Consider the following 26,680-nt stretch of genomic DNA (forward strand, 5'->3'; position numbering starts at 1 on the left):
TAACTGAACTTAAGAGTTTTCTACAAGTATCTCATCTGCTAGAAACCCACATCAGGAGGCATTTCTTAATTGGCTCTCCCTGTCCAATATTTGCCTTCCCCTAAACCAGTTTGAAACACATTCTTTTCACTGAAATGAAAAAAGAAAAAAAAAATCTCTGTCAAGCTAAACAATCTCTGCAAATTCATCATGTTTCTCCCACACATGCATCTTCGGTTGCTCTCCTACCAAAAAACCTGCCTGTAGGCTGACAGTGACCTCCAGCTGGGAAGTACAAAGTGTATTCAGACACTCAGACTGCAGCTCAGGGCTTGGCAGAAGCTCTCCCCCATCACTGACTCAGGAAACAGTCAGGAAGAGGAAGCTGTACCAGGCCCTTGGAGGAAAATGCAGCTCACAGAACCTGCAATACTGCAGCCCATTCACTCCCTGAGGTGGGAGAGTAAAGGAAAAGTGAACCCACTTACCAGAATGATGGCACATCACCAAGAATGAAACCCATGTGAACTGGAAGCACTTATGCCTTGCTATGAGATGATTATAGTCACAAGGAACACAATTTTCTGACTGCACAGAATGACTGAGTTAGCAGAATGAGTCCAGGTACACATTGTTGCATGTGCATTTTGGACTGAATTAAACTTCCAGCAGCCCATGAAATCAAACTGACACCACATTTTAATGCTGATCATCAGGGCTCAACCCAACTGCTTTTCAGAAATGTGCATACTGAGGTTTCACAAATCTGATCCTAAAATATGCCCACAGCACATCCCTGTGTTAAAAAAAAAAAAAGCCTGTTTTCTACTTTGTTGTTACTAGGTCAATAGCTGTTTATACAGCTTAGGTCAAATTCAGGCAAGATTTATTCACTGAAACCAGTTCTTTTCAGTGTCTTAACTTCTGAAAGGCCATTAACTCAGGCAGAACTGATCACCCATCCCCTAAAGCCCAGGGCTCCTAAAGTGCCTGCTTTGACTGCTCAGAACAGCTAATCTCAATTAACTGTCCTGACCCACCCACACCCACAAGCAAAGGAGCCCCAGGGAAAAGGGAGCCCCAGGGATTGTGGTGCCTCAGTGCCAGGCAATGGCACCCTGCAGGTGCAGCCCTGTGACTGCATCAGTGACACTTAGGCTCAAAGACAATGCACCAGCCATTGGTTTTATCTTATTCCCTTGCAGACCCCTCATTTTTAGAGTAGGGCTATACTCTGCACTGTTCACAACTTTAAAACTGTGAGTTAAGAAAGGGGCAAGGATGGAATGTTTCCTGAAGTCTGCAGAAACAAAGGAATGGTTAGGCCAGCACAGGAGGCCTTGTAGGGGATAGAGAAGACAAGAGGGAAAAGTTGATCTCCATGTCATTTACACCTCCCCACCCCTCAAGAAAAGCAGCAGAACTCACTTAGAAAACAAGACAGACTGAAACAACGTGTGGTTATGAACAGGAGCAGCTTGGATGAGAAGAGGAGGAGGAGGAGGAGAGTGGAAAGAGGTGGGAAGAGTCTTACAGAAGGGATTCCTGGGAGAAGATAAATGCAGAAGTCCCAAGGGAAAGCAAAAGGAAGAAAGAGAGAGGAAAACAAAGTGCAGTCAGGGTAAGGGCAGAGGGCAAAATCAAGCAGGGATGATACATCTCAGCACCATTCAGAGAACAGGTTTCCCAGTGCATGAGATCAGATACTCCTAGGCAGGCAAAGGTCATGCACTTCTGTCTGTCCCCAGGTTTTCTGACAGCCCTGACCCCAGTATGAAAGCACAGCAGAAGAAGCCCTAGAGGACAAAAGGAGGTAGAGTCACTGACAAAAATAGGTGTGGTGAAACTGAGCATAAAATTGTTAAACCACTGAGAATGCAGGGTAAGTAATATGCGTGTTATATATAAAGCAATAAAATAAACTACATTACATCCTGTGTCACCTTTTTATTGTTTTCTTGCTCAGAATCTTCAACAGCCTGAGGGGAAAAAAATATATATACATTACCCAAAGAAAAAGCAAGAGGAAACACAGTAAGGAGGAATAAATCCTCAAAAAACAAATGCATTTAGCAAAAAGTAAACCCTTTTTCACCTTCCTGTAAGGCTTTTCTGTTCCATACACTTTCAAAAATTTGTAGTCCATTCCAAATTTGGGTACACAAGATCTGATACTCAGCCATGGGAATAGGATGAAGGATGGCAGACAGTTAAACCAGAGCTATCACTAGATGCTGGGCACAGGAAGCTCCAGAGAAGAATGAAAGAATAACACACCCAGATAAAGATACCGCAATAAAGATCATCTGATCTGGATGTGCAAACTGCCAGGCTCTGAAAGCTGAGGGTAAAGAGTGCTGTAAACTGTGCTTGAAATGTCCACACTGGAGAAGGCCTGTCCCAGGATGTTATTTGCAATGCAGCAGTCTGGTGTCTGCCTTCAATTAAAAGCTACTGAGAATCTCAGGTAAATACTGTCTTGGCACTGGGTGTGCATTCCTGCAGAATAAAGATCAAGTCACTGAACAGCAAAGGAGCAGAGAAGTTACCCAAGGACACGTGCTGAGGATGAGCAACTAATCTGGAAACAAACAACAAAATCCTCAAAGCAATAATAGCAACCACAAAAAAACCCATCCAACCAAAACAGCCCAAAACATTCAGGTAGTCAAGGAGCAGTGACTTAGGAAATGCAAAGAAGTGCAATGATACTGCAGTGGGAGGACCCATAAAAGCTGAGGAAGCAAAGTTGATGACAGAAGAGATACCCAGAGCAGGTCTGATGGCTCTGGAGCTGCTGCACACACACTGCTGTTTTCCACTCCTACACTTCTGTCTGCAGAAACATCCAAAGGAAAGCAAGGAGGAGGGAAGAAGTGGCCAGAACACTGGAGTGGCAGAGGAACACGATCTGCTAAGGTACCTCAGCCCTCACAGGTGGGCTCTGCTCTGTAGCCAGCAGCACTAATGCCTCCAGTGCCAGAGCAGCTTACTCCAAACTCCAAATCCTGGACCTAATTTCCATCAATGATATTCAAGTGACTGACAGCTGCAATGGTCAGGTATGAGTGGAATACAGAGAACCTCCCCCGTCTGCCAGCTGGCTGTCTGACAGAGCCCCTGCCACACCCCACTGGGAATTACTGTCCTGTTTTGCCTGTAGGTGGAAAAGAAAATCCACTCTAAGGGTTAACCATGAAACATGATGCAGAAAAACCCTGCAGTGAACACACAGAGTGCAGCCCTGCCAAAATCAAAATATCTGAGCAAGGAAGCTGATATTCCACCTTTTACTGGGATTCTGCACCTGAGATGCACAGTGGAACACCAGAGCCTGGAGCAGGGAACTGTTTGCTGCCTTTAATTGGGATTTCTGATGAAATCCTCCCCCTGTACACTGCTCCCTACACACTGATTCTGCTTCCTCAGTGAGTGCATATCCTCCCTGAACAAGGGGAGAGTTGGCTACAAAGCTTTGTGCTCTCATGAACCTGAAGGTGAGGGGCACCTGGTGAAGATCTCAGGCTGGAATCTTCCAACAAGTGCTCTGATGTCTCCACAAAGCAGAGTGCCTTTTGCAACAGCCTCCATGGAAAGTTTTCATAACAACATATATATATTTGAAAGAAGCAATCCCACCTTTTTGACACTGATGGCAACAGCTTCTTTTTGACTGTAATCATCTACAAGGTCACTTCCAAACTTGTACTCAGGATGAGCTTCCTCTTCCTGGTCAGCTGCACAGAAAACAAAAAGGATCACTGCAAAAACCACAGCAGCTGCTGTTTTCTTTGCAAGGCATGAAACAAATGACAGCTGAATTCACAGGTTTGGGTGTGGCATTTCTTAAAAACAGGAATAAAATCCAGAGTATTAGATTTCTAAGAGTTAATTAGCTGTTTCCAAGTGCAGTAAATTACAGCTAAGGCCTGAGATGGTTAGTAAGACAAATTTTATTTTGCTGTATTTTTGAAGTAACCAGTATTTTGCCTAGCAAAGGTGTAAAAAAAAAAAAGCCAGTAGCCTTGGGAAATAAGAACTGATGACAGAGTTCTTCAAATAAAGATCTAAGAAGATGCCAGTGGCCAGGCTTGAGTGCATTGTCAGGCTCCTTGTGTGCCCCCACTACAGGGAATTATTCTCATCTGCTTTTAGGGGGATTTTCCATTAGAACCTACAGTACTCAAAGCTGAAAAGTAAAGGGGGAAAAAAAAAGTCAAATAAATGAGAGGAGCAGGTGGCAGGCTAAAGCTGGGACATTGACTGTGACACAGGGCACAGGCCATGGGCTCAGACACTGGCAGGTGGGGTGTGATTTACACCTTCTGAAGGTGCACATTTAAAACACACAGGGTGGATCACACCCTAAATACATGTACCCTTCTCTGCTGGCCACATCACTGGCTCAGAGCTGCACATTTACCCTGAGGACAACTGAGGTTTGGCAAGAAAAATCCTTCCTCTCATTTTATTCTTATACAGTATAATGCAATAATCCCCTCTGATGCTGACCCAAGTGTTAGACACAGTGACAATATGTGTTTTCAAGCAAAGATCACAACTTCTTCGCCTCTCTCTCTCTCCCAGACAGAATGAAAGCTGATTTGGTTGGTGCTCTAACACAACTTCCAACCAGTGAATGGAAGGTAAAATTGTCTGGGGTGAGGTGACAAGGCTGGGGTCTGTACAGATGGCCCTGCACTGAGCCCAGAGCTGCTGCTGCTGCTGCCACAGAGCACAGGCACGAGGGAAAGGAGCACCCAGCCCAGGGATCTGCCACAGGCAAGGTCTGAGAGCCTTCTCCAGGAAATCCTCACCACTTTCTATTTCCTCTTCGTTATCATCCTCCAGGATATTTACAGGAGCAGCAGTTTCCCCAGCCTCCATCATCTTCTTCAGAGCATCAAGCTGTTCTGTTAATATGAAAAATGAAATTAAATTAGTCGTGACATGAACAATTTGTAGCACAAAGAAATACAAGAGAACCATCACAAGTGATTCCCTGTTCCTCAGATCATTCTGTTTAATGAGTCCTCTGGCCTTTCAGTTGGTAATAAAATTTTACAGAGTAAGTAGCACCAATAAGCACAGATTGGTGTTAGATCTGAAAAGTGGTCAGCAGTAAGGGCTGTGGCCAAAGCTCACTGAAGTGAAGGGAAATACTTCACAGAAGCACAGAATCAGTTAGGTTGGGAAAGGCCTCTGAGACTGCATCCAAGCTCTGCCTGAAGCACCAGCTCTGCCAGGCAGAGTGGCTGAGTGCCAAGCAGCCCTTCCTTAACCTCCTCCAGGGACAGGGACAGGGACTCCCCCACCTCGCTGGGCAGCCCATCCCAATGTCTAACCACCCCTGCTGGGAAGAACTTCTCCTAAACTCCCATAGACTACCAAGGTCTCTGGAACAAGCCCATTACTCCCTCACAGGATAAACAGACAGCTGTCTCTCCAGTGCTTGATCCCTGCCAATGGAGGCACAGTGCTGGGGTTTCCAGCTGTGCTCCCGTGGGCATTCAGTCAGACACGAGGGGCACAGCCATGTATGACTGCAGCCAGTGCAAGGCCTGGGGGCTTCTCTTGGGATGGAGAAGGAGCAGGGCTTATCATTGCAGCCATACTGGGAACTAATACAGCAACATTCTTGTTACTGAAAGGAGATAAACATCACAACTGGCAACAAGAGCAAGAGGAGCAATTTGAAATTCCATTTCACTTCATGCTTATCCAGGAAGAACACAGCAATGCAAACAGACTGGTGTTGGCAGAGCTGACAGGAGATTCTATCTGCCTCATATTTCAGCTCAACCAGCAGTCTGATAAAAGTCCCAGGATTACATTTCTGGGGCTGGCTGTGCCTGTGCAACATGCTGATATCAAGGCCTAGACTGGCACTCACACGAAACACGAGGGCAAACCAAATGTTATTTACATGGAACTCCTATTCTTCCAGCACTAAAGTACAAACAATCTGGAAACTTTGGTGAAGTCTCTTTGCAGTAATCTGGACTTTTGTTTATTTAGTATTTGACAAATGTTACTTACTCTTTTCTACTTCAGGTTTCAGCCTTTTATTCTTTATGAGAATCTTTCTTTTGAGGTCATTGGGAGATGGTAAGGCTTTACCTTGCTCAAGCTGTAAAACAATTCAAAGAAAATGCTCAGTAGTAACAACAGCCCTTTGGCCTCCCTGTCCCTGTTTGGGATCTGCATTTTAGGGCAGCAACCCCAAGGGGCAGTGAAGGAGCAGTGCCACCTCAGGCACAGCCAGGAGGCTGTGTGACTGCAGATCCACAGCCTGCTCTCCTCCTTCCCTGGGCCAGGGGGAAGCTGTGCACAGCTGAAGCTGCTGGAGCAGCCAGCACTCAGCTCTCCAGCCTGTGCCAGCCCCAGCTGCACTGCTCTGAACGTTTTCCCACCCCTCCTGCCTGGCAGAGGGTGTGGATGTGACCTGCACTCCTCTCAGAGGAATTCCTGCTTCCCCTCCCTCCCTGGCTCACACAGCCCAAGCCACAGCTCAGCCTGTTATCTATCATCTGATCTCTAAATAAGTCACCTGTTATGGTCCCCTGGAGCTGCAGTGACCCACCTGGAGAGTGCAAATGGACTGGCACTGGGGCATGGAAATCTACCCAGTCCTCAGCTAGGTAATGGGGACTGGTTTTGCCAGCAGGGTCACAAATTCAGTACTTCTCAAAGGCAAAGGGGACACACACACACACACACAAGGAAGTAGTAATAAAAGTTCCAGTTTGGGGAAGGAGGAGAAACAGTATTCAGAAAAGAGGGAAAGTATGAAATCCTCTGATTTAAGCCCCATCACATCATTGAGGCTAAGAAACAGAGATTTGGGTAAGGTGATTAACACCCTCCCCACCTTAGGCTTGCTAAGAATATTATCCAGGGAGTTGCTGGTATAATCACAGGATATTCTGAGTTGGAAGGGACCCACAAGGATAACAGAGTTCAACTCTCAAATGAATACAGAGATTGAACCCACAACTTGGCATTCTTAGCACCATAACAGACTGGGGTTTCCAGAGAAGCCTAAATTATACAGGAGCAGAAGGTATTTCCATAAACAGTAACAATTCTTAAAAGAACTATTCAGATATTCTGATCTCTTCATCCAAATCTGAGCTGGAGAGAAGCAGCACTCCAGGAGAACAAAGCACCATGAACTGAAACCAAATAAAGGCAGCAGAGGTGACAAATAACAAGCCAGGAAAAAAAACCCCAAAAACCCCAAAACAAAACAGAAAACCAACCGAACAAAAAACCCCCCCATACCAACCCAGCCCCAGGAGAATGGGTGGAAACCTCCTCGTGGGAGGGTGAGGGCCCTGCCCAGCACCCAGGCAGGCAGTCTGAGCAGGCTGGATGAGCACACCTGCTCCTGCCAGCACTGGGGCTGGGACTGCCCTGGATGTGTCCCTCCCCTAGATGTGTAATGCAACTCCACTAGATGTTCCACTAGATGTCAGTGCTGCAGAGCTCATCTCTGCCAGGCCACATTCCCACACAGGGACACACTTGGATGCCCCCCGGGCCAAACATTTGCTTTTACTTCGAACCAAATCTGCTCCAGCCAAGTGCCAAGTCCCTCCTAGCCTGCCTCCCTCAGGCCCTGGCCCAGGTTCTCAGCTCCAAGCCCTTGCCAAGAGCTGCTCCTGCCATGTCTGCAGCGTTTGTGAGCAGCTGGGACTGAACCCACCCACGAGGAGGAGGAGAGGACACAGAACACAGCTGAGGATAACTCTGGGCCCTGAGGCATGGCAGCCTTTGGGCAGCTCTGATTTAGCCTTCCCAGAGAGCTGCTGGGAGCTCTCTTTCTGTGAGGGACACGTCAGCGTGCTGTGAACCTCACAGGGGACACTGCAGAGCCAGCTCTTTGGGATGCACTTTCCACAGAACTCACAGAATCACTGGGTTGGAGGAGACCTTCAAGATCATTGAGTGCAACCCAGCCCCACCAGCTCAGCTAAACCCTGGCACCCAGTGCCACATCCAGGCTTTGTTAAACACACCCAGGGATGGGGACTCCAGCACCTCCCCAGGCAGCCATTCCAGTGAAAAATTTTTCCCCAAAATTTTTTAGGATGAAAAATCATCTCTTTAAAAAAAAAACCTAATACAAAAAATAGAGAGACTGGCACAACATAACATACTGGATGTGTTTCTAGAGGCTGCTTCAACAGGAGATCTCCAAAAAGATCTTCACAGTATTTTGACATCTTGTACTGTTGATATTTGCTGGAAAAGATTATGGCAGTTAATTCTTAAATATAAAAAAGAAATCACTATCACTCAGCACAAAAGAATAATGCTAAGTAATGGAGACATCCCAAATTATATACTGCCCACTTTGTTTCAACTGAGAAGTATTACTTTACTGTAATTATACTGTCAATAAAAGTCTATTATTTGACATAGATGAATTTAACAAGACCAAAAAAGTAGAATAACTGAATCTCACACAGCTAATGGAACATCCAAATACATTTCACAGCTTTATCACAGATAAAAATATTGCCACTATTAAGCTACATAAAGATTGATGAGTATATTAAGTGACATTCAGTATGCCTGCATACCCCCCCACAGTTTTCAAGTATCATATCATAGTATTTTAAACTATATCATCTCTCTCAGACAGTGCACAATTTAAAAATTAACAGTGGGCACTACGCACCTGCAGTGATTTTCAAATGAAAGAATGACAGGGTACTCTGATGTTACAAATGCTGTTTCCTTAATGGCTTGAATTACATCCTGCAAAATCAAAACAACAGGATACAAGTCAGAATAGATCAAATTAAAAACATAATCAAAGGGGTTTTTTTATTATCCACCCCACCCTGAGAAACACAGGGATGTCTCAAATGTGCAAATGGAGAGAGAGGCAGTAAACCCCTGTGCTCTGATGCCCCCTACACCCTCCCTGCCCCTGCAGCAGGATGGCACCTCCACTCACAGCCATCAGTGGGGAATTCCCACTCCCACAGGAACTCCTGGCCTTTTCCACAGCGAGGAACTCCTCAGGCAACAAAGATATTTACTCTGTGGGGCAAAGGGCCCCAGGGTGTGAAGGAGGGGGGCAAGAGCAGCAAGCCTGCTCCCTGCAGTTTCTGTGGGAAGGCAGACGGAGCACAGGCGTGGGTGGTGCAGGTCAGGAAAGAGCCCCAAAGCCTGGGCCAGAATCCCTGCCCCTGTCAGTGCATCCCACAGGAGCAGCATCCCAGTGGGAGGAGGGGAGGCTGCCCTGCTAGGCCTCCCCTGGGCTTTGCTGCCAGGTGTAGAGGTGTTACCTTGAAAAGGATGTCTGTGCACATTGCTTTGCCATGGGTTATTATTGGCTCCTGGTCTTCACCTTTGCCATCCCAACAGTCCAGCTCAACACACCTGAAGATCCAAGGAAAATAAACTTAGTGTTCTATTCCAGGTGAGCTACCTGGGACATGTTTCAGCACTGATGATCAGAGCAGTAAGTTGCAAATTAGTTTTGGGCATGGCACAACTCTTTCTAAGCTGTACATGTGCCATTTCTATAACTTTGGATATACCACCTTAAATATGGCATGTGTGAGTCAGTATATTCTCATCTGGACATTAATGTCTTTAGCACTGAGCCACTCTTCTTATTCTCATTCTACTAAGTCAATTAGAAATTAAGCAGGAAACCATAAATTTCCTGATTCTCATTAACATATAAACTTCGTCACTGTAAAGTAGAAAGCCCTCTGAAATTCTTCAGCTGCCATTCTGAGATCAAACTTCTCCTAACTTTCCCACAAACTCTCCTTATATCAATTTCTACATTCCTCTGCCTGAAGGAATGCTTTTGGGAGAAAAGTAAGATTCTTAAACAAACACATGTGTTTTCATTTGCCACACCAACACATTTACACATTCAATTGTACAAAATATCAACACCAAGGTACATTATGCAGTACTTTTAAAGCATTAGATTCACAAATATGGATTATCTCCTGCTTCCAACCTGCATCCAGCCAAAAGCACTTGTCTGTACATCTCCACTGAAGACTTGCCCCCAAACTGCCTGCCTGTTAAATAGGTATTGTGAGAGGAGCTGATGAAGTAGTGAGCCAGAGGATGGTCCATCTCCTGGTACAGCTCCAAGCGGTCCAAGAACACGGGGGCATTCTCATCTGACATCAGGTACCTGCAGAAGCCATCACTGGAGATGACACCTGCAGGGACAGGGAGCCATGGTGAGTCACTGCCAGCAGTACAGGGTGCACAGGACCCAAATCACCTCCCAGGGCAGGAATCCAGCCCAGAACCTGCTATTTACACAGGTTCCTGCAAGCATTCAGCTCTGCCCCTCCTCTGCTCCAGGCTGCCCAGCAGCTGGTGCCAAATGTGCCATTATGTTCCAAATTAAAACCAGGTGCCCACCAGCTCAACACCTGAGGTCCAGCACTCACCAGCAGCAGAGCTAAGGCACGAGAGGAGGTGGAGAAGGCAAAGAGGCAGTGACAGCCTCCTCAGAACAGCCCCAACAGCTCTGATCTCTGGCAGTTCTGCAGCCAGTGCTGGGAGCTGGCATGGAGCAGGCTCCTGTGCCCTTCCCTGCCCCCTGTCACAGCCAGTCCTGTGCCACATCACTGTCACCCAGCCCGTGCAGAGCCTGCTCCCCACTGACACACACATGGGGACATGCACCTCAGAACCTCTGCAGTGCCTCATTCACAAAACACCAGGGAAATCTGCAATACCTCCCATTTACTGTTTGAAATACATGTTCATACCTTTGTAAACAAAAACAGAAACCTACAATGAACATGGCACATACAGGAACACAGAATTCATAATACCTCTCTCTTATCTGTCTGCTGGTCTATGTCCATAATAAAGCATAAAGAAATACAAATTAAGGGGTAATTTTTAATGAAACCAAGTCAGGAATAGTTAGTATGGCAATATCAGTTCTAAAGAGGCCAAGAGTCTGAAAGATGAAAATTATCTGTGATAAGGAAGAAGGGATTACTCACAAAGAGCTGCTGCAGGGAATGGTTACCTGGCACTAATTTTGACATTGCTTTCTCTGAAGTAATTTATGAACATTCAGCTATTGTTAAGGCAAGGTTGCAGCAGTCCTATTTTTATTTTCTTTAAGTCTATTTTTCTCTCATACAGAGAAGTGGAGTGATCCCAGTTTCCATTCTACTTCTAACTTTCTGGAAAAAAAACCCTAATGGAGCTTAAATTTCCTGTGCTTGGTGTCAGCCAGAGGTGAACTGCTCCAGAATGTTTTACTCAAGTCCTCTCAGCTGATCCTGAGTATGAAAGAAAGGGAGCAAAAAAACCCAATGTGATTTTGAAGGGGAGGTATTTTTTCCAGCAGAGCAGTTTCCTGGTCCAGAACCCTCCACAAGTGCTTGTCCCCACACCACAGGGACTGCAAACCCCCTTTTAAAAGCCTGAATGCTTCAGAACCAACTCCCCAAATGCCCAAACCCAGTGAACTCTGAATTCCCTCCCCCATTTACCTTTCCTCTTCAAGTCTTCATCTGGCTCATATGTCTCAATTATCTGCATTGCTCTTTTTGTGTCATAAAAGGGAAACAAAATTTCATTGAGCCGAGGATCTCGTTGATGCTGAGGTGAGAAAACAAGGTAATTCAGCAAAACAAGACAGTGCATGGCTATCACCCAAGAGCATTTCATTACTGCAGATGAGAAAGAAAGAAGTAGACATTTAAAAAAAAAAAGAAAAAGCAGCCCTAAAATGTACAGATTGTTCAACAGCAACTTCAGCATTAGGTAGAAAATGAACTTTATCTTTCATAAGGAACCTAGGCAGTTTGATCACAAAAATATTTTTTAAAAAGAAAAATCCAATGCAATCATGTAACTGGTCTTACTCTTGCTTATTCATGAAAATAATGACTGCACGTGGAATCTGTGCAAATGAGATGTGGAAAACAAATAGCTAAATGTCCCTTTGTTAATTCTCTCTCTCATCCTTTTTTTTGCAAAGACTTGACTGGTGGCACTGTAATCACCTCTCCAAAATGCAAGTCTTACACACTATCTACAGCTAAAGCAAAAAAGTAAAATAAAGCTATACTGTAAATACAGCATTTGAAATTTGAGTTTAGAAATATGCAAGTACTGGATGATTATTTGTGATCGTGGAAACATTGTGTTTTTAACTATTCAAAAACCAGCACAGGTTCTTGGAGTAAATATGCACAAGAATTTCACAGCATCATCTCTTAATTCACAATAATTTGCAATATTAGGATTTCATAATATATGTCACATTTAGGTACAATTAGGCAGTGATTTCTAATAGACTAATAAAATTCAGAATTTGTATGTTTTCACTTTGTAGTGTGCTATGCAACTTTGGTTTTCTTCTCCATGCTGGATTAGAGCTGCACACTGTGTGCCTGATTCTCCATTAAAAGAAAATTAAAACCAGAATTAACAGAATAGTGGCATGTAAGCAGATGCAACAAAACAAAGAAATAAATATGACTGTGAAAACACTCTTTTACCCCAGAAGGTGCACAGTTTCCAAGCTTTAGTCTCAGCAGAATTCAGAGATGTAAGAGGCCACCCCCATACTGGCAGTCAGTAATTTGGAGTGACAGGATGGTGTTGACATGGCTTACACAGCACTATCAGCATTCGCTGTAATTCCTTATGTGGAAACTTTTTAATAATTTTTTTCCCATAAGAAAAGCAATATCCAATCCAATCTCTTTTCTTACAACCAATCCATTGGTCCATGTGCTTAATTAACTCCAAGAAATTACAACCAATGCCAAGTCAATCATGCAGTTAGGGAGGGATGTTTCAGGGGATGCCACTGGCAGTCTGCAGCACCTGAACACAGCAGGGTTATCCAGAGGGGCTGTGGGGATGCCCAGAACACTCAGACCAAACACCACAGGCTGTGGGGATGCTCAGAACACTCAGACCAAACACCACAGGCTGTGGGGATGCCCAGAACACTCAGACCAAACACCACAGGCTGTGGGGACGCTCAGGAACACTCAGACCAAACACCACAGGCTGTGGGGATGCCCAGAACACTCAGAGCAAACACCACAGGCTGTGGGGATGCTCAGGAACACTCAGACCAAACACCACAGGCTGTGGGGATGCCCAGAACACTCAGACCAAACACCACAGGCTGTGGGGATGCCCAGAACACTCAGACCAAACACCACAGGCTGTGGGGATGCCCAGAACACTCAGATCAAACACCACAGGCTGTGGGGATGCCCAGAACACTCAGAGCAAACACCACAGAGAGCACATGGAGGCAGGACACACCAACACCACCACACACGGCATGCAACAGCTCCAGGGTGACAAATGACACGGCTTTACACCCCTAGTGACAATACTCAGAAAATGGCCAGAAACAGTGAGGAAGGCTCTGTGCTCAAGAAAAGGGCTCTTCCCCACTCACTTGCTTCTACAGTTAGTAATGAGCAAACAGAAGAAAATAAATGGGATAAAGCAAAAAGTCTCCTCTTGAGAAAAAGCCCCAGAGTTATCAGAAGGAGCTGAGAACAAACTATTCTTCCAGTAGCAGTGATCACTGCTCATTATTGATCCTCCAGTGGAACAGAAGGGTATCCTTACGTTCACTTTGTTTAAAAAATAGAGTTGGCAGAAGATGAAGATCTACTTCTAAAAGCGATACTATTCTCTAGTGTCTCTTGGGGAAATGTTCTGCACCCCAGAGCTTGGTGGCACAGGGAGCCTGTGTTTTGTTTTCCCCCAAAGCTGAAGTGTGAAACTTCATCTCGAAAGATAACACACCCAGGATTAAGTGTGCACGTGCAGCAAAGCTGTGTTTGGCTGTTCTGGTCACCCTGCAACACAGGCACTCCCAGCCAGGTGAGGGTGAGCTGACTGCCAACAGGGGCAGAAAGGGCCCAGGGGGTTTGCAGAGAGCACAGCTCAGCCAGCCTGCCCCAGCACCTGGGAGTGGGCACCCTCTGAGACACACAGCCCTTCAAAGTGTGCTCAAAGCAGTTCTGCCCAAAACCAGCACTGCCCTGGGCTGGTGAGAAGGGCCTTCTGGGGAGATGGACAGCTGGGGGATGGACAGAGGGACGGGAAGGAAGCCAGGAACTGGGAATAGGAAAGGATCTCCCCATACCTCCCTCCCAGAAGAATGGATGAGCACTGGTCAGACTACTGAAAATTGCATTTGAAGTGTTGCTTGCCTTGTTATTTTATTGCTGTAAATGAACTGCAGGAGCAAATCTCAGTGGTAGTGGTTTCAGTCCCTTTCTACTATATTTCCTTTTTTTTTTTTCTCCCCAAAATTTGACTTTAAAAATAGGAGATCTCGACAAAATACTCAGTGCACGACAACAATTAAGTTTCTAAAAACTTCCCAGAAGCTTTCATACTGAAGCACAATTAAATCATCTGTCAGCCAGCAGCATTTAAAAGTGAAACAGAGACAGGAGTTTGGAAGAACTCCAGGAAAGCTGCTCACTCTCCTCTCATTCCCAGTAACATACCCTTATGCTCTCTTAAAACCCCATAACACTTAGAGCTTCTGCAGCATGCCTTGGAGGTTACTTCAAAATAATTTAAGTTAAAGAGTCTCATGAAGAGCTGCTCTGCCAAGTGACTCCCCTCTCCTATGTAATGGCAATAACCTTTTTATATTGCCAGCAGTAGACACCACTGCTAATTGCAGGGCTGGCCAGCAGCCAAGGGACAGAAATGATCCCTCCAGGAGGCACATTCTGGGTCCTTTTGTGCCTTTCAAATTATGGCCAAAACTCTAAACTCTGTTTGGAGGCCAAAAGACCTCCAACACAGACCAAAGGCATTGCTTTCAGTCACCAGAATAAATGTCCTACCCTAGAAAAAACACTTGAGTAATTTATCCCAGCTCTGGTCCTGATCCAAAGGGGCCCACCACAGGATTTCCAACTGCAAAATGAATTTTGTCAATATGAATGCAGTCAACAAGATGCATTTTCCCCTATAAATTCACCCAATACTACCTATATTTACCTATATAAAATAATGTTTCTAATTCTGTAAAAAGAACTGCTAAAGTCACACAAAATTGAGAGCACAGCAACTCAAGCTTAATTTTTCAATCAGTTACTGGAGGTTGGGGGTTCTTACAAATGCTGGCAGCTTTTCTTCAGAAGTTTGGGCTTCAAGGAACTACACTTTAAACTACAACAATTAGAGATCAATTTTAAAATGAAGATAAAACAGAAATTTACCTGACAATGAAGAGTGGCACTAAAAAATCCAAAGCTGGATGTGTCACAGCAGTTAGATTATGTCAATGATAGGAACTAAGTCCCAAGCATGTAACCCCAATTAGGTAATCAAGCTGTTAATCTTCTCTCTCTTTTTTTTTTTTGAATACCCTTTCTACAAGTAATTCAGGTGAATTTGAATACCCTTTCTACAAGTAATTTAGTGAAGAGTAAGGCACGCGTTCCGTGCTGAAAAATAAAATTATATTCTAGATCTGACATCTAGGGAACTTACAGCTTGGATCTTCAGATTGAAGAATCCAAGAAATAAGCATGTATATGTATAAACATATATACAATTGAACTATAACTAGTAAAACAATTTTAGATGGAGAGATTTTTTTTTTTTTGGAAATGCACCTAAAGTGTCACATAGTGAGGCTGGCAGCTTCCCATGTTCAGGATGACAATAATCTACTGGTACAACACCAGCTGGGATGTGGCTGCTTTCCATGGGTGGGCTCTTGTCAATTCCACATACTGCATTTATTGCTGGAATTGCAAATGAGGCAGTTTTCTATAACTTACTGTGCTTTAGGAATAGAAAAGAGCCAAGCCCACAGTGTTTACTGAACTACTTCACACACTCATGATGCTTTTAAGAAATACTAAATACTTCTGCCAACAACTGCATTCTGGAAATACAGCAATAAAAATATTTCCTCCTATTCTGCACACATGGTATTTTAAAAATCATATACAAAGTCTTAAAATACCCTCTTAGCTCTTAGTTGTGTAACAGATTGAAATACTACTGCTGAGGAGAATGAAATCCCTGTTTATAAACACCTACTTCAGTTTTTCTACTATTCTAGAAGGACTAGTAGATGTATTTAGCTGGGTCCTACAGGTAAAATAACTGCAATCCAATTCTGGGTGTATTTCAGAGGAACGAGCAGCATAAACAGCACAAACCACACAGGACACACACCACAACACAGGCACAGGGAACCAGGAGGGGCAGCTGCAGGGCCAAGGTGTAGAGAGCAGGGGAGCACAAGGGCTGAGCTGATTTTGCCCCTGGATGTTGCCCCAGTGGGAGATCAGCAGGTCAGAAGCACAGCACACAAGGAAGGGCACGGGGCATGCAATGGGGAGCTGGAGGAAGCCACTGCAGACAGACTGGGATGGGAGTTAATGTATGAAAAAGCTTACTTCATTTAGAAAGCTCACTAATTGGTCTACCGTTAAATAATCAGTTTTGTCTCCATTGCTGAAAAGGAATTTATTAGAGAATGTGAGTTTTTGTACACGATGCTACAGAAGGTATGATTTACATGTTGACATTGCTGACACTTAAAAACCACCTACTATTTTCTACTTGAATGTAGCTGTATAATCGCAAAATGAACAGGCACAGAAAACATGCTGACTGTCTATCAGTACTTCCCACAACATATCTTCCTATCCCTGAACAACATCACATCATAAAAACAACATGTAAGTCCTCCAGCTGAGAATAAATTTCAAATTTCTTACTTAATTTAATTAGTTCACATACTGTGTTAATCATCTAAAGGAGCAAGTTAAAATTACAGTAGTTAGTAAAGCCAATGCAAAAAAAAAAATAGTTCCAGGTGCTTCCTTTAACTCATGTAAAAGTTGCTCTGAAATACAGAGTGAACTTTTACATTAACAGTCTGAGAAGGGAGGAAGGGGTAAAACATAGGCTGGAGCTTGTTCTAAAGTATTGCTGATGCCACTAGGATTCAAGGTAGACAAATTTTACAGTGTTCTGTCACTATCAGTTATGGACTAAAAATACAACAAAATGTCTTTAAAGCAAGATTATATTAAATTTGAACTTACATCTTCTTAAAGAGGTCCTCTATGTCAGTTCGGGGACATATCTTTTGGGTAAGCTCATAAAATTTCTCATAAGTAAAAGCTGCAGGCTCAATTTCATCATTCTGCAAAGAAATGCAAAGGTACATTTACCCAGAAAAGAGAGCTTATGTGCTCTTTTCCCAAGAGAATACCTTATATCAGAAAACAGCAACTGAGAACTGGTTTAGCTCCTTCCCAAGTATAAATTTACCTGGCTTCTTTTGTACTCTCTCAAAGTAATTCTAACTTCATCTTTATTGTCGATCTGTTAGATGTGCTTGTATTATAACCTCACACTAACAGTAATTCTACATAAACACAGAGCTGGAAAATAACCTATTTTTCTTCTGAAGCTTAAAAAAAAAAACCGACCCAAACCCCAAAAGTTCAAGCCATCCCCTCTCTGGGGCTGCTGGCAGGGACTCCCACTGCAAGTGGGACAGAGCTGGAGAGCAGCTCTGCAAAGGAGGGGAGCAAAGGGCAGGAGGAGTCCAAGAAATTCAACAAAACAATCCATTGCATGCATATTTTGTGCTCATATACTTAGCATAAATGAACAAAAGGTAGTTTGTGACAGCAAAGAAGGGAAGCCTCCTCTAGGAGGTTTAAGGACCTCTGTGTCATACAGATTTAATTACATTTTGGCTCTAGTAAACAACCTCCAGCGATTAGCAAGTAACACGCAATAGGCACGCTTTTTGTGATGCAAATGACTTCGATTACAGCTACAAACGTGAATGAGTCATCGCCTTATTAGTACACAAAAGCACTTATTCACAACCACTAAATACCTTTCCGCTGGGAAGACCCAATTCCTTCAGTGCCTGAAAGATCACTTTTTCTGTTTTACCTGATGCAAAGGTTCTGGTTATGCTAAAACAAAAAACAGTGGAGAGAAAAAAAAAAAAACAACAGAGAAATGTCAGTCATTTTTAAACAATCAGCTCTCTCTTGCTTTCACTGCCAGCACTTTCCTCTGGCTCCAGCTGATGAATGGAAGCAGCTCCAAGTAGGAGTGCAGTGGGAGAAGTGCTCTGAGCTGCAGAGAGCAGCACTGCTCTGCCTGCGAGCCATCAGGAAGTACACCAGAATAATGAACTGCAAACAGAACAAACGAGGGCTTTTCCCCCAGTGCACTGGGGCACAGAGCCACGCAAAGCACTCTTCTGTTTGCTCTTGTAAGCTGTGAGGTGGTACAGTGACTGCTCCCAAAGCAGCAGATGCTGCAAGGGACGAGATTCCCTGGGTCATTCCCGGCTGTGCTGCCTTCCCTTCCATCCCAGGCACTGAACTGAAGCTGTGCTGCCTTCCCTTCCATGCCAGGCACTGAACTGAGGCTGTGCTGCCTTCCCTTCCATGCCAGGCACTGAACTGAAGCTGTGCTGCCTCCCCTTCCATCCCAGGCATTGAACTGAAGCTGTGCTGCCTTCCCTTCCATGCCAGGCACTGAACTGGGCTGTGCTGCCTTCCCTTCCATGCCAGGCACTGAACTGGGCTGTGCTGCCTTCCCTTCCATGCCAGGCATTGAACTGAAGCTGTGCTGCCTTCCCTTCCATGCCAGGCACTGAACTGGGCTGTGCTGCCTTCCCTTCCATGCCAGGCATTGAACTGAAGCTGTGCTGCCTTCCCTTCCATGCCAGGCACTGAACTGGGCTGTGCTGCCTTCCCTTCCATGCCAGGCACTGAACTGGGCTGTGCTGCCTTCCCTTCCATGCCAGGCATTGAACTGGGCTGTGCTGCCTTCCCTTCCATGCCAGGCACTGAACTGGGCTGTGCTGCCTTCCCTTCCATGCCAGGCACTGAACTGGGCTGTGCTGCCTTCCCTTCCATGCCAGGCATTGAACTGAGGCTGTGCTGCCTTCCCTTCCATGCCAGGCATTGAACTGAAGCTGTGCTGCCTTCCCTTCCATGCCAGGCATTGAACTGTGCCACACAAGACAGAGGGGGCTGTTCCCAAAGGCAGCTTCCCTCCTCCTCCTCCCTTTTCAAGCAGCTGCTGCTATCAGACTCCCAGCCACAGGCAAATCCCAATCCCTGCTGCAGTGCTCCCTGAGCTCACAGCCATGGAGAATAACACCAAATTCCCTGTCCCAGCCATGCTGCACAGAGACCCTCCCAGCTGCCCCTGGAACATTCCCACCAAGCTGCTGAGCATCCTGCTCCTTCCCAAAGCTTCTCCATGCATGACTGGTTTCACTTGCAATGAGATCAATCCCACAGAAATGCAGCTCTTTGGTGTGGTTAACAGGGGTGTCTCTTTCTGATTCCATTTGAGAAGAGGCAGAATCATCCCTCGGTCTGGAAGGGGGGATCCACACCTGACAGCTCCCTGCCTTCTGCTCAGGGCTTGAGCTGCAGTGCTGTGACCCACAACCCTTGACTGTGGTGTCCTCATCTGGAGAGAGAACCTCTAGTGTGCATCCAAGATGTGTCCCAACAAAAGCTGTACACTGCAAACACTCCATGGCTGCTGGTAAGGACGTGTTGCTCTTTATCACCAAGTGAGACAAACATTTGCTGAGACTTTTAGTCAATCTCATGCATAATAAATAATTTCACTTGGCAAGAGACGTGAAACAAATTGTGGCTGCTATTTGTTGCCATAGCAATTAATGGCTGTTTTATTCTCCAAAACACTCTAAACTGCCTATGTAAATATTTTCATACTAATAAAATTAAGATCAGGAAGTGAAAATATCTAAATGATAAAAAAAATATTTTAACAAAACTTAGCCATGTTTTTCTTCTTACTGGGTCCTCAAAACAGTTGATTTCTATGTCCCTATTTAGGCATCTAAGTTAGCTGTTTCATTTTCCAAAGCTGATAAGTACCAAGATATTTTCACTAAAATATAGACTGAGTTTAACTTTAGGCACTTGTTTCTTAAAAAAATCCTCAGGCAACTATTTTTCCTGCTAATTCTAAACCACAGAGTAATGTTAGCTTTACAACTCACAACCTATTTCCAGCCCTGTAAATTTCTATGTCTTTTATAATGAATTGGACTCCAGTAATAAATGTCTTGTAAAACATGTAATATTGGTGTAAGTAATTAATCAGATGTGTGCCAAGATTCCATGGCTGCAGGGAACTTACTTTTGATGCCAAATGTATTTTTTTATTTCTCAAAAGCTGACAGCGAGCACAGCAGTAATTTGTAATGACAGCAGCAGTGTAGAGAAGATTGCATGAATCAGAAAAGATTGTAAAAATACAGCGTGACACGTTCATTTTGCCAAGGCTAGTGCAAATAAAACTGCTTTTCCTTCCATCAGAAGAGACTTCATCCTAGCAGATTTACATTCATTTTGACACCCACAGGTGTTTACTCCTCATGTTCCACCTGCAGTGCTTTGGGGCTCCCGCTAACATGCCAGTGCACTTACTCATAAATATTGAAAGTCCTTCCCACCTCTGGACCTGAGGATACGACTCTGCTGTGCTTGTTGATGATTAAATGACTTGGTTACTTCTGACCGTCAGCACTTTCCAACCACCACCTCAAAAATCAAGCCAGCACAACCTGTGGAAATCAATCTCCTACCATGGCTCCCCTGAACTGATCAGCTGGGCTTGACCTGCCTACACTGTACAGGAAATTATCTGACTTTGATTTCCAACCAACACTGAACCATTGCAACAGATTTCTTCCAGACACTCTGGAGTAATTAATATGAAACACACTTAAGAAACCTCTACTTTCAAATTAACTCAATTAAACTACTGAAAAACAGATTTAAGGTTCATTTGTCATAGTTTAGCTCTTTCTTTTTTTACTATGTGTTTTCATAGTTAGAACCTAGACTTGCTTGAACCCTTTTAAATGTAGTGATACGAAGGGAGAAGCACAGTCTGAGCAAAGCTAATTTCTAACCAGGCTCTAGATAAGCAGGTGCAACTCACTCACATAGAAAATATATTTTCTGCCAGCAGAAAGTTGAAGAAACCAAGCAGATTTTTTTTCTTTACAAATGCTGACCTGTTTGCTCATCTGTTACAGTAGTGTTAAAATCTGAACATACAAAATACCTTACAAATGCCATGCCTTTGCAAGAGCTGTAAATGCAGTTCTAGACTCACACTGCTAAAATCTATCAAAGCCCAAAAGGCAAAACTGCTGCTCTCCCAAGGTTTCCACACTGCTCACTGCCAGGGTTTCTTCTCTCCCAAACACAGCACATCAATAGCAACAGACCTACACCCAGAATACATTAAAATCCAAAAGTGCCTTGGGAAAATCTTTGTGCCTTTGCAATTCCCAACTGCACAGCCAAGGAGTCAGGAATATTTATGGCATTACCACCAACAGCCTGAGGAGTGTCACCTCCTCAAGGCTCATCACTGCCTGTGGGGAATGTGACAGATGCACAATTTGTTTCAAACTTGGGAGGAAATGCAAGGAGCTCTGATTCTGCAGGTGAGGTTTTTTTCCCTTGGTGTTTTATTGCACTTCTGTGTAAAAATGAAATACAGGTGGATCTTGTGATACACATTCCTGTGGCTGAACAGACCTGCTGGAGGTTCTGTTCCTGAGAGGGAAACCCTCCCATCTGGATCCCCAGAGCTACAGCAACTGCTCCAGGAGCCCCTGCCAGCAGCAGCAGCAGGAGGAGGAGGAGAAGCAGGGCTGAATAAATAACAGTGGGTTTAAACAGGCAAAAGGGAACGGTCAGCTGGAGGGGAAGCAGCAGTGGTTTAAACCAGTGCAAGAGGCACTGGGAGAGCAAATGTGAAGCTTTGGTGGCCCTTGCAAGGCAGAGGCACTCGGCTCACATTTCCCAGGGCTCCCTGGCCTGCCTTCCTCCTGCATCTCCCTGCTCTTGGTCTCCCCCCTTGCCTGCACCAAGGGCTCATGGAAGGGGGGAGCAGTGAACCCCCATCCCAGGCTGACCCTGGGTGTCTGTGTCCCACTGCAGGAGCAGCAGCTCCTGCTGGCTCAGGCCAACCCCATGGCCTGGCCATCCCACCCCAGGGCCCTGGCTCCCCCTCTTTCCCAGTGCAGCCCTGCAGAGCGCATTGCTTTTTCCTCTCCTCCATTCCTGTTCCTCTCCTCACTGACACCTCTCCCCATCCTTTGAGTGGGTGACACCCCACTTCCCCTGTGAGCCCCAAAAATGTGCCACATCTCACCCAGACCAAGACAGCACCTTCCTTGCAGTACCCAGATGCAAAGGAGATTCAGCTCCATGGAACAGCAGATCCCTTACAAATTTAAATGCAACCTTCTTTTACAATAAATTAACTGCCAAGGACTGATCTATGTTAACCTGTAAATAGTGCAAATTCAAATTCAAAGATTTAATACACTGGACCCAGTGAACTGGATTTTTAAGCAATAGACAGCCTGCATACACAAATCAGGATGCTGGAGCCCAACAGAGACAATTTATGCCTCACTAAATGTGATGCAAAATATTTAAAGGCAGAAACAGTTTCAGACAAGCTAGCACACTATAAATTCATACTGTGGAATAGGTTCTGTGTTCAAGCACAGACATAAAGCTGCAAAGGCCTGAAAATTAATTTATCCCTGTGGAATTGCTCCCTCCTGGTTACCCTCCAGCTGATGATATTCCCCATGGGACTCCTGCACAGGAGGTGCCTCGTGGCAGCTGAGTGAGGAATAAGCAGGGAGCTGGCCATGTCAGAGCTGGGAGATGAACACACTGAAGCAGCTGTAACACTGGCAAGGTGTCACCTGAGCCATGAAGCTAAAGAAGCCTGGAAAACAGCATGGCAGGCCCTCTGTCTTTTTGCAGATTCTATAGATGCAAAATCCTCTTTTCCTCCCTTGGGGAAAAAGAAAAAAAGTTGTGTGGGGCTTATCTCACAAAGACCTCCCTCTTGCTCCCTTTGGTGAGTTCCTCTCTATGAAAAACCAGCATGCCCCAAAACTCTGCTCTGCATGTCCTTTGTGAAGAGAAAAGCAGCTCTGTGCATGGGCAAGAATGAATCCTAGAGCAGGAGGGGGAGCACTATTGCCCAGCCAGAGAGGACTGAAAACCTGTCACCTGTAATAGCTAACAGCTGAGCAGGGGCAAAGAGGCTGTTCTGGCCCTGCTGTTCCCAACAACTACCAAACAGCTCATTTACCACGTGGACAGACCCAAACATGATCCTGGGGGCTCCTACAAAAGCAGGAGCATTTTTGGCAGATGCATATATGTCTCTTTTCCAAGGAACTGCAGTTTAAAAGTACCTTTTTGTCCTCTACTTAACTGGCCTGCAAGCTTTTATGGCTCTTTTTTTAAAGAGTACTTTATCAAATTTTACAACTGAAAAACCCATCCCAGGGTTTGAGAAATGTCAGGCTGGGAAATCTGATGCTCTTAGCTTTAAGTGACTTTGAAAACTATTAGAAGAACTCATATCTTCATTACAATGGACTGCAAAAAAAAATAGAAATTACTAGGCTGATAAGAAGTCCTGCCTAGCTTACCAAGGAGAGCAAATAAGAATATCTAGTTCTGTATTTACTAATACATATATATTAGTAATAACATTAATATTATATTCCAGTATTAAGCCACAGAATTTTATTAAAATTATAGAACTAGGAAGTGAAAAAACCTAGAGCTCCCCAATGTGCTTACCTCCGAACTGGAATTTTCCCATTTGTGTTTGTTAGAAAGGCCAGCTTCATCCAGCTGAAATTAGGAATGAAATATTTTTAAAACATTGCTTATTAAAATTGGGGTCTAGATGCTTATGTTTAACTTGTTGCCATGTCTGCTAAATGAGTACAAACAAATAATTGTTCTGCAATAAAAACATTTTTCTGTAACCTTTTAGTGCTTGAGGCAGGGCAGTGCTGTAACTGCAAAGGCAAAAAGCAGCCCAAAAAAATCAGTACAGCAATTAACACCAGTGTGAAGATGAGAAAGTCCCACGGGGTTTCGCTTGCATAGGCATCAAAGAGAAAACAAACCAGCCAATAATTAAAACATACACTACCATAAATCAAATGAACAGTTATAAATTCTCCTGTAATTTCTCCTGGGCAGGTGCCAGATATAGCCTTGAGACATCTTTAGTCTCAATGAAAGACAAACTCTTAACTCATTTAACACCATTTTCTTTCTGACACTGTTTTGTAAATGTCAAAACTACAAAAAGCATTTTTTTTTTCCAATTCCAACAAGGAAAACACAAGGACAGAAAAATAAAGGAGAAGGGGGAGGAAAGAAAGCAACTTACTGTTTCTTGAGACACGTCATTGGACTGACATTGTTAGCTCTGAAGTTATGTATGATGGATCCAAGCCCTTCTACCCATTGCTGAAAAACACAAGAACACCAAAACACCAAATCAGCAAAACTGAAGAGGGGAGAAGTAGGAAAGTTTGGCTTGGGGGAAGGCTCCTCCTTGAAGCCATGGGTAATGGTAATAACCTGTGCCAGGTCACAGCCCATACCATGGAAAAGCCCAGCCCCATTTCATCCATTTCACCCATCACTGTTCATCCCCACTAGGCACAGGGACAGTGCTTGCCATTCCTCCAAATGCTACATGTGGGATCGGCAGTGCCAATAAATCAGTTTACTGCCAGCCAAGGCAAATGATGGCTCACTGATTTGTGCTGAGGCCTCCATTTATGCCCTGTATGAACCTGTGCTGGCCTCCCTTTGGGGGCAGGGGCAATACCAGCCCTAGCTGAGTTGGTATTTATTTGTGCTGTGGCCTCCATTTATGGCCTGTATGAACCTGTGCTGGCCTCCCTTTGGGGGCAGGGGCAATACCAGCCCTTGCTGAGCTGATATTTATTTGTGCTGTGGCCTCCATTTATGCCCTGTATGAACCTGTGCTGGCCTCCCTTTGGGGGCAGGGGCAATACCAGCCCTAGCTGAGTTGGTATTTATTTGTGCTGTGGCCTCCATTTATGCCCTGTATGAACTCTGGCCTCCCTCTTGGTGGCAGGGGCAGTATCAGCTCCTGCTGAGCACCATCATCCAGTGTGTGAGGACATATTTCACTGGTCCAGCTTAGAAAAGGAGTGAAATAAAATATCAATAAGCTAGAGGAGGCACAACAACTGCTCCAACACCCTGTTACATATTCAAGCCCTGCTTGCTTTCATCCTTCAAATGCACAGCATTGCAAATAATCCCTGGGATGACTTGCAGCCAACAGCAGCATTACAGCCCTTACTTCTGTAATTCCTCTTTCAGGGATCTATTTTTCTGCTGTAGCCTGCACCCCAACCTTGCAGAGCTGCAGAGAAGCAGCTTAAGGCTTAGGCCCTGACATGAACCCCCATTGATTTCAGCAAGAATCCTGGCAGGAAAAAGCCATGGCAAGATTTGAAAATGGCAGAGCTACAAGCCAAGCTCCATCTCAATTATGCCATTGTAACACTAGGATTACTCAACTGATAATTTACACTGGTGGAATTGAGATGGGATTTGGTCCACTGCTAAACATTAACCTTGGGAATAAAGGAGCTTTTTGCCTCTGGCCAAATGCTGTGCATGCAGCCTGAGCTGACTTGGGCAGCATCCAGGATATGACACTCATAAATAGATGCAGATGAGTGTGTTTTTCTTTTCATGAATGAGTGCTGTACATCTGCAAGACAGATGAAAAAAATCGTGATTTATACTGGAGGAGCACTAGCCTCTTTGGGAAATGGCATTTTGTAAACTGCAGGCAGCAAATCCCTGGGGTTAAAACAAGGTCTGAGGTGTCAATTCAACACACTTAGGGGACCCCTGTACTCATGAAATATTAAACCTGTTTTGCTTTAGGAAAAGTAGTCACTTATTAAGATATGTGTTAATACTTAAGTGTTCTTTTTAAAGCTACCTTTTAAATAAATACTGCATGAAATATTCATTTAAAGAGATCAAGTGTGTGTCTGAGAATCATTTGAAAAACAGAACCATCACTTATGAAAAAAGGCAGCATTTGGGGTTTTCTTAGGTGTGTTCTTGGGCTTGAGAATAACCCCCAGTCAGAGTCTGCCCTCCCATCTCCCTTTTTGCAGCTGCATGAGTAAGATGACTTTGTAGTCACAGGCTGCAGGGACTGCCTAGGAAGATAAAGAAAGCAAGATTCGGGGGCAAGGTAATATTATTTTATCTTTATATTAGAACTGATATAACTAGAAAGCACTGACAGACTTAGGAAACACTGATGTTTTCCTGCAAATGTTCCCTCACCTCAGATGATAAAGGAACGGTGCTTGTGATAATTCCAGGGTAATTGTCTGAACAAATCTTACACAGAATTCAATTTCCTAGAACTGCTGAAATTCAACTATTGTCAACTGCCTACGTTTGGGGTTTGTGGTTTATTTGGGTTTTTCTGGTTTGTTTTGGATTTGGGGGATTTTTTGTTTGTTTGGTTAGGTGTTTTTGTTGTTGTTTAAACCAACTAAATGTAACACTCCTGCTGCACTAACACTGTCACAGCTACACAAACATTTGTCCTTGTGTGATCTGCATTGCTCTGCAGCCCTTCAGAACTCCTCAGCCCTCCAACACTGACCCAACCACTCAGTGGCATATTCACTGCAAACAGAAAACCCTTGCAAAAATTAAATTACACCAAATGCACGTTGGGAATAAGCTGCAGGCTTTCTGCCATTTGTTTCTGC

At 44.5% G+C, this 26,680-nt stretch overlaps 1 protein-coding gene across 8 annotated transcripts in view; it reads right to left on the bottom strand.

The window, feature by feature from the left end:
• The window catches only part of PLCB4 (phospholipase C beta 4), a 177,219-nt gene that overhangs the window by 41,568 nt on the left and 108,971 nt on the right, over nucleotides 1-26,680 (bottom strand). For 6 of the 8 annotated variants that reach the window (XM_036380089.2, XM_036380084.2, XM_036380091.2 and 3 more), the window contains 14 exons: nucleotides 24,283-24,362; nucleotides 23,679-23,732; nucleotides 17,876-17,957; nucleotides 17,067-17,167; nucleotides 16,413-16,470; nucleotides 11,487-11,595; nucleotides 9,974-10,184; nucleotides 9,282-9,375; nucleotides 8,666-8,745; nucleotides 8,142-8,226; nucleotides 6,019-6,109; nucleotides 4,797-4,892; nucleotides 3,619-3,716; nucleotides 1,923-1,958 (listed from right to left, as the gene is read on the bottom strand). In XM_036380089.2, coding sequence (XP_036235982.1) covers nucleotides 1,923-1,958; nucleotides 3,619-3,716; nucleotides 4,797-4,892; nucleotides 6,019-6,109; nucleotides 8,142-8,226; nucleotides 8,666-8,745; nucleotides 9,282-9,375; nucleotides 9,974-10,184; nucleotides 11,487-11,595; nucleotides 16,413-16,470; nucleotides 17,067-17,167; nucleotides 17,876-17,957; nucleotides 23,679-23,732; nucleotides 24,283-24,362 — 1,275 coding nt within the window. The remainder of the gene's footprint in view (nucleotides 1-1,922; nucleotides 1,959-3,618; nucleotides 3,717-4,796; nucleotides 4,893-6,018; nucleotides 6,110-8,141; nucleotides 8,227-8,665; nucleotides 8,746-9,281; nucleotides 9,376-9,973; nucleotides 10,185-11,486; nucleotides 11,596-16,412; nucleotides 16,471-17,066; nucleotides 17,168-17,875; nucleotides 17,958-23,678; nucleotides 23,733-24,282; nucleotides 24,363-26,680) is intronic. The other 2 variants (XM_036380092.2, XM_036380090.2) reach the window with 1 other exon arrangement.

The sequence above is a fragment of the Molothrus ater genome, chromosome 3, assembly GCF_012460135.2.
Source record: "Molothrus ater isolate BHLD 08-10-18 breed brown headed cowbird chromosome 3, BPBGC_Mater_1.1, whole genome shotgun sequence".
Classification (NCBI taxonomy): domain Eukaryota; kingdom Metazoa; phylum Chordata; class Aves; order Passeriformes; family Icteridae; genus Molothrus; species Molothrus ater.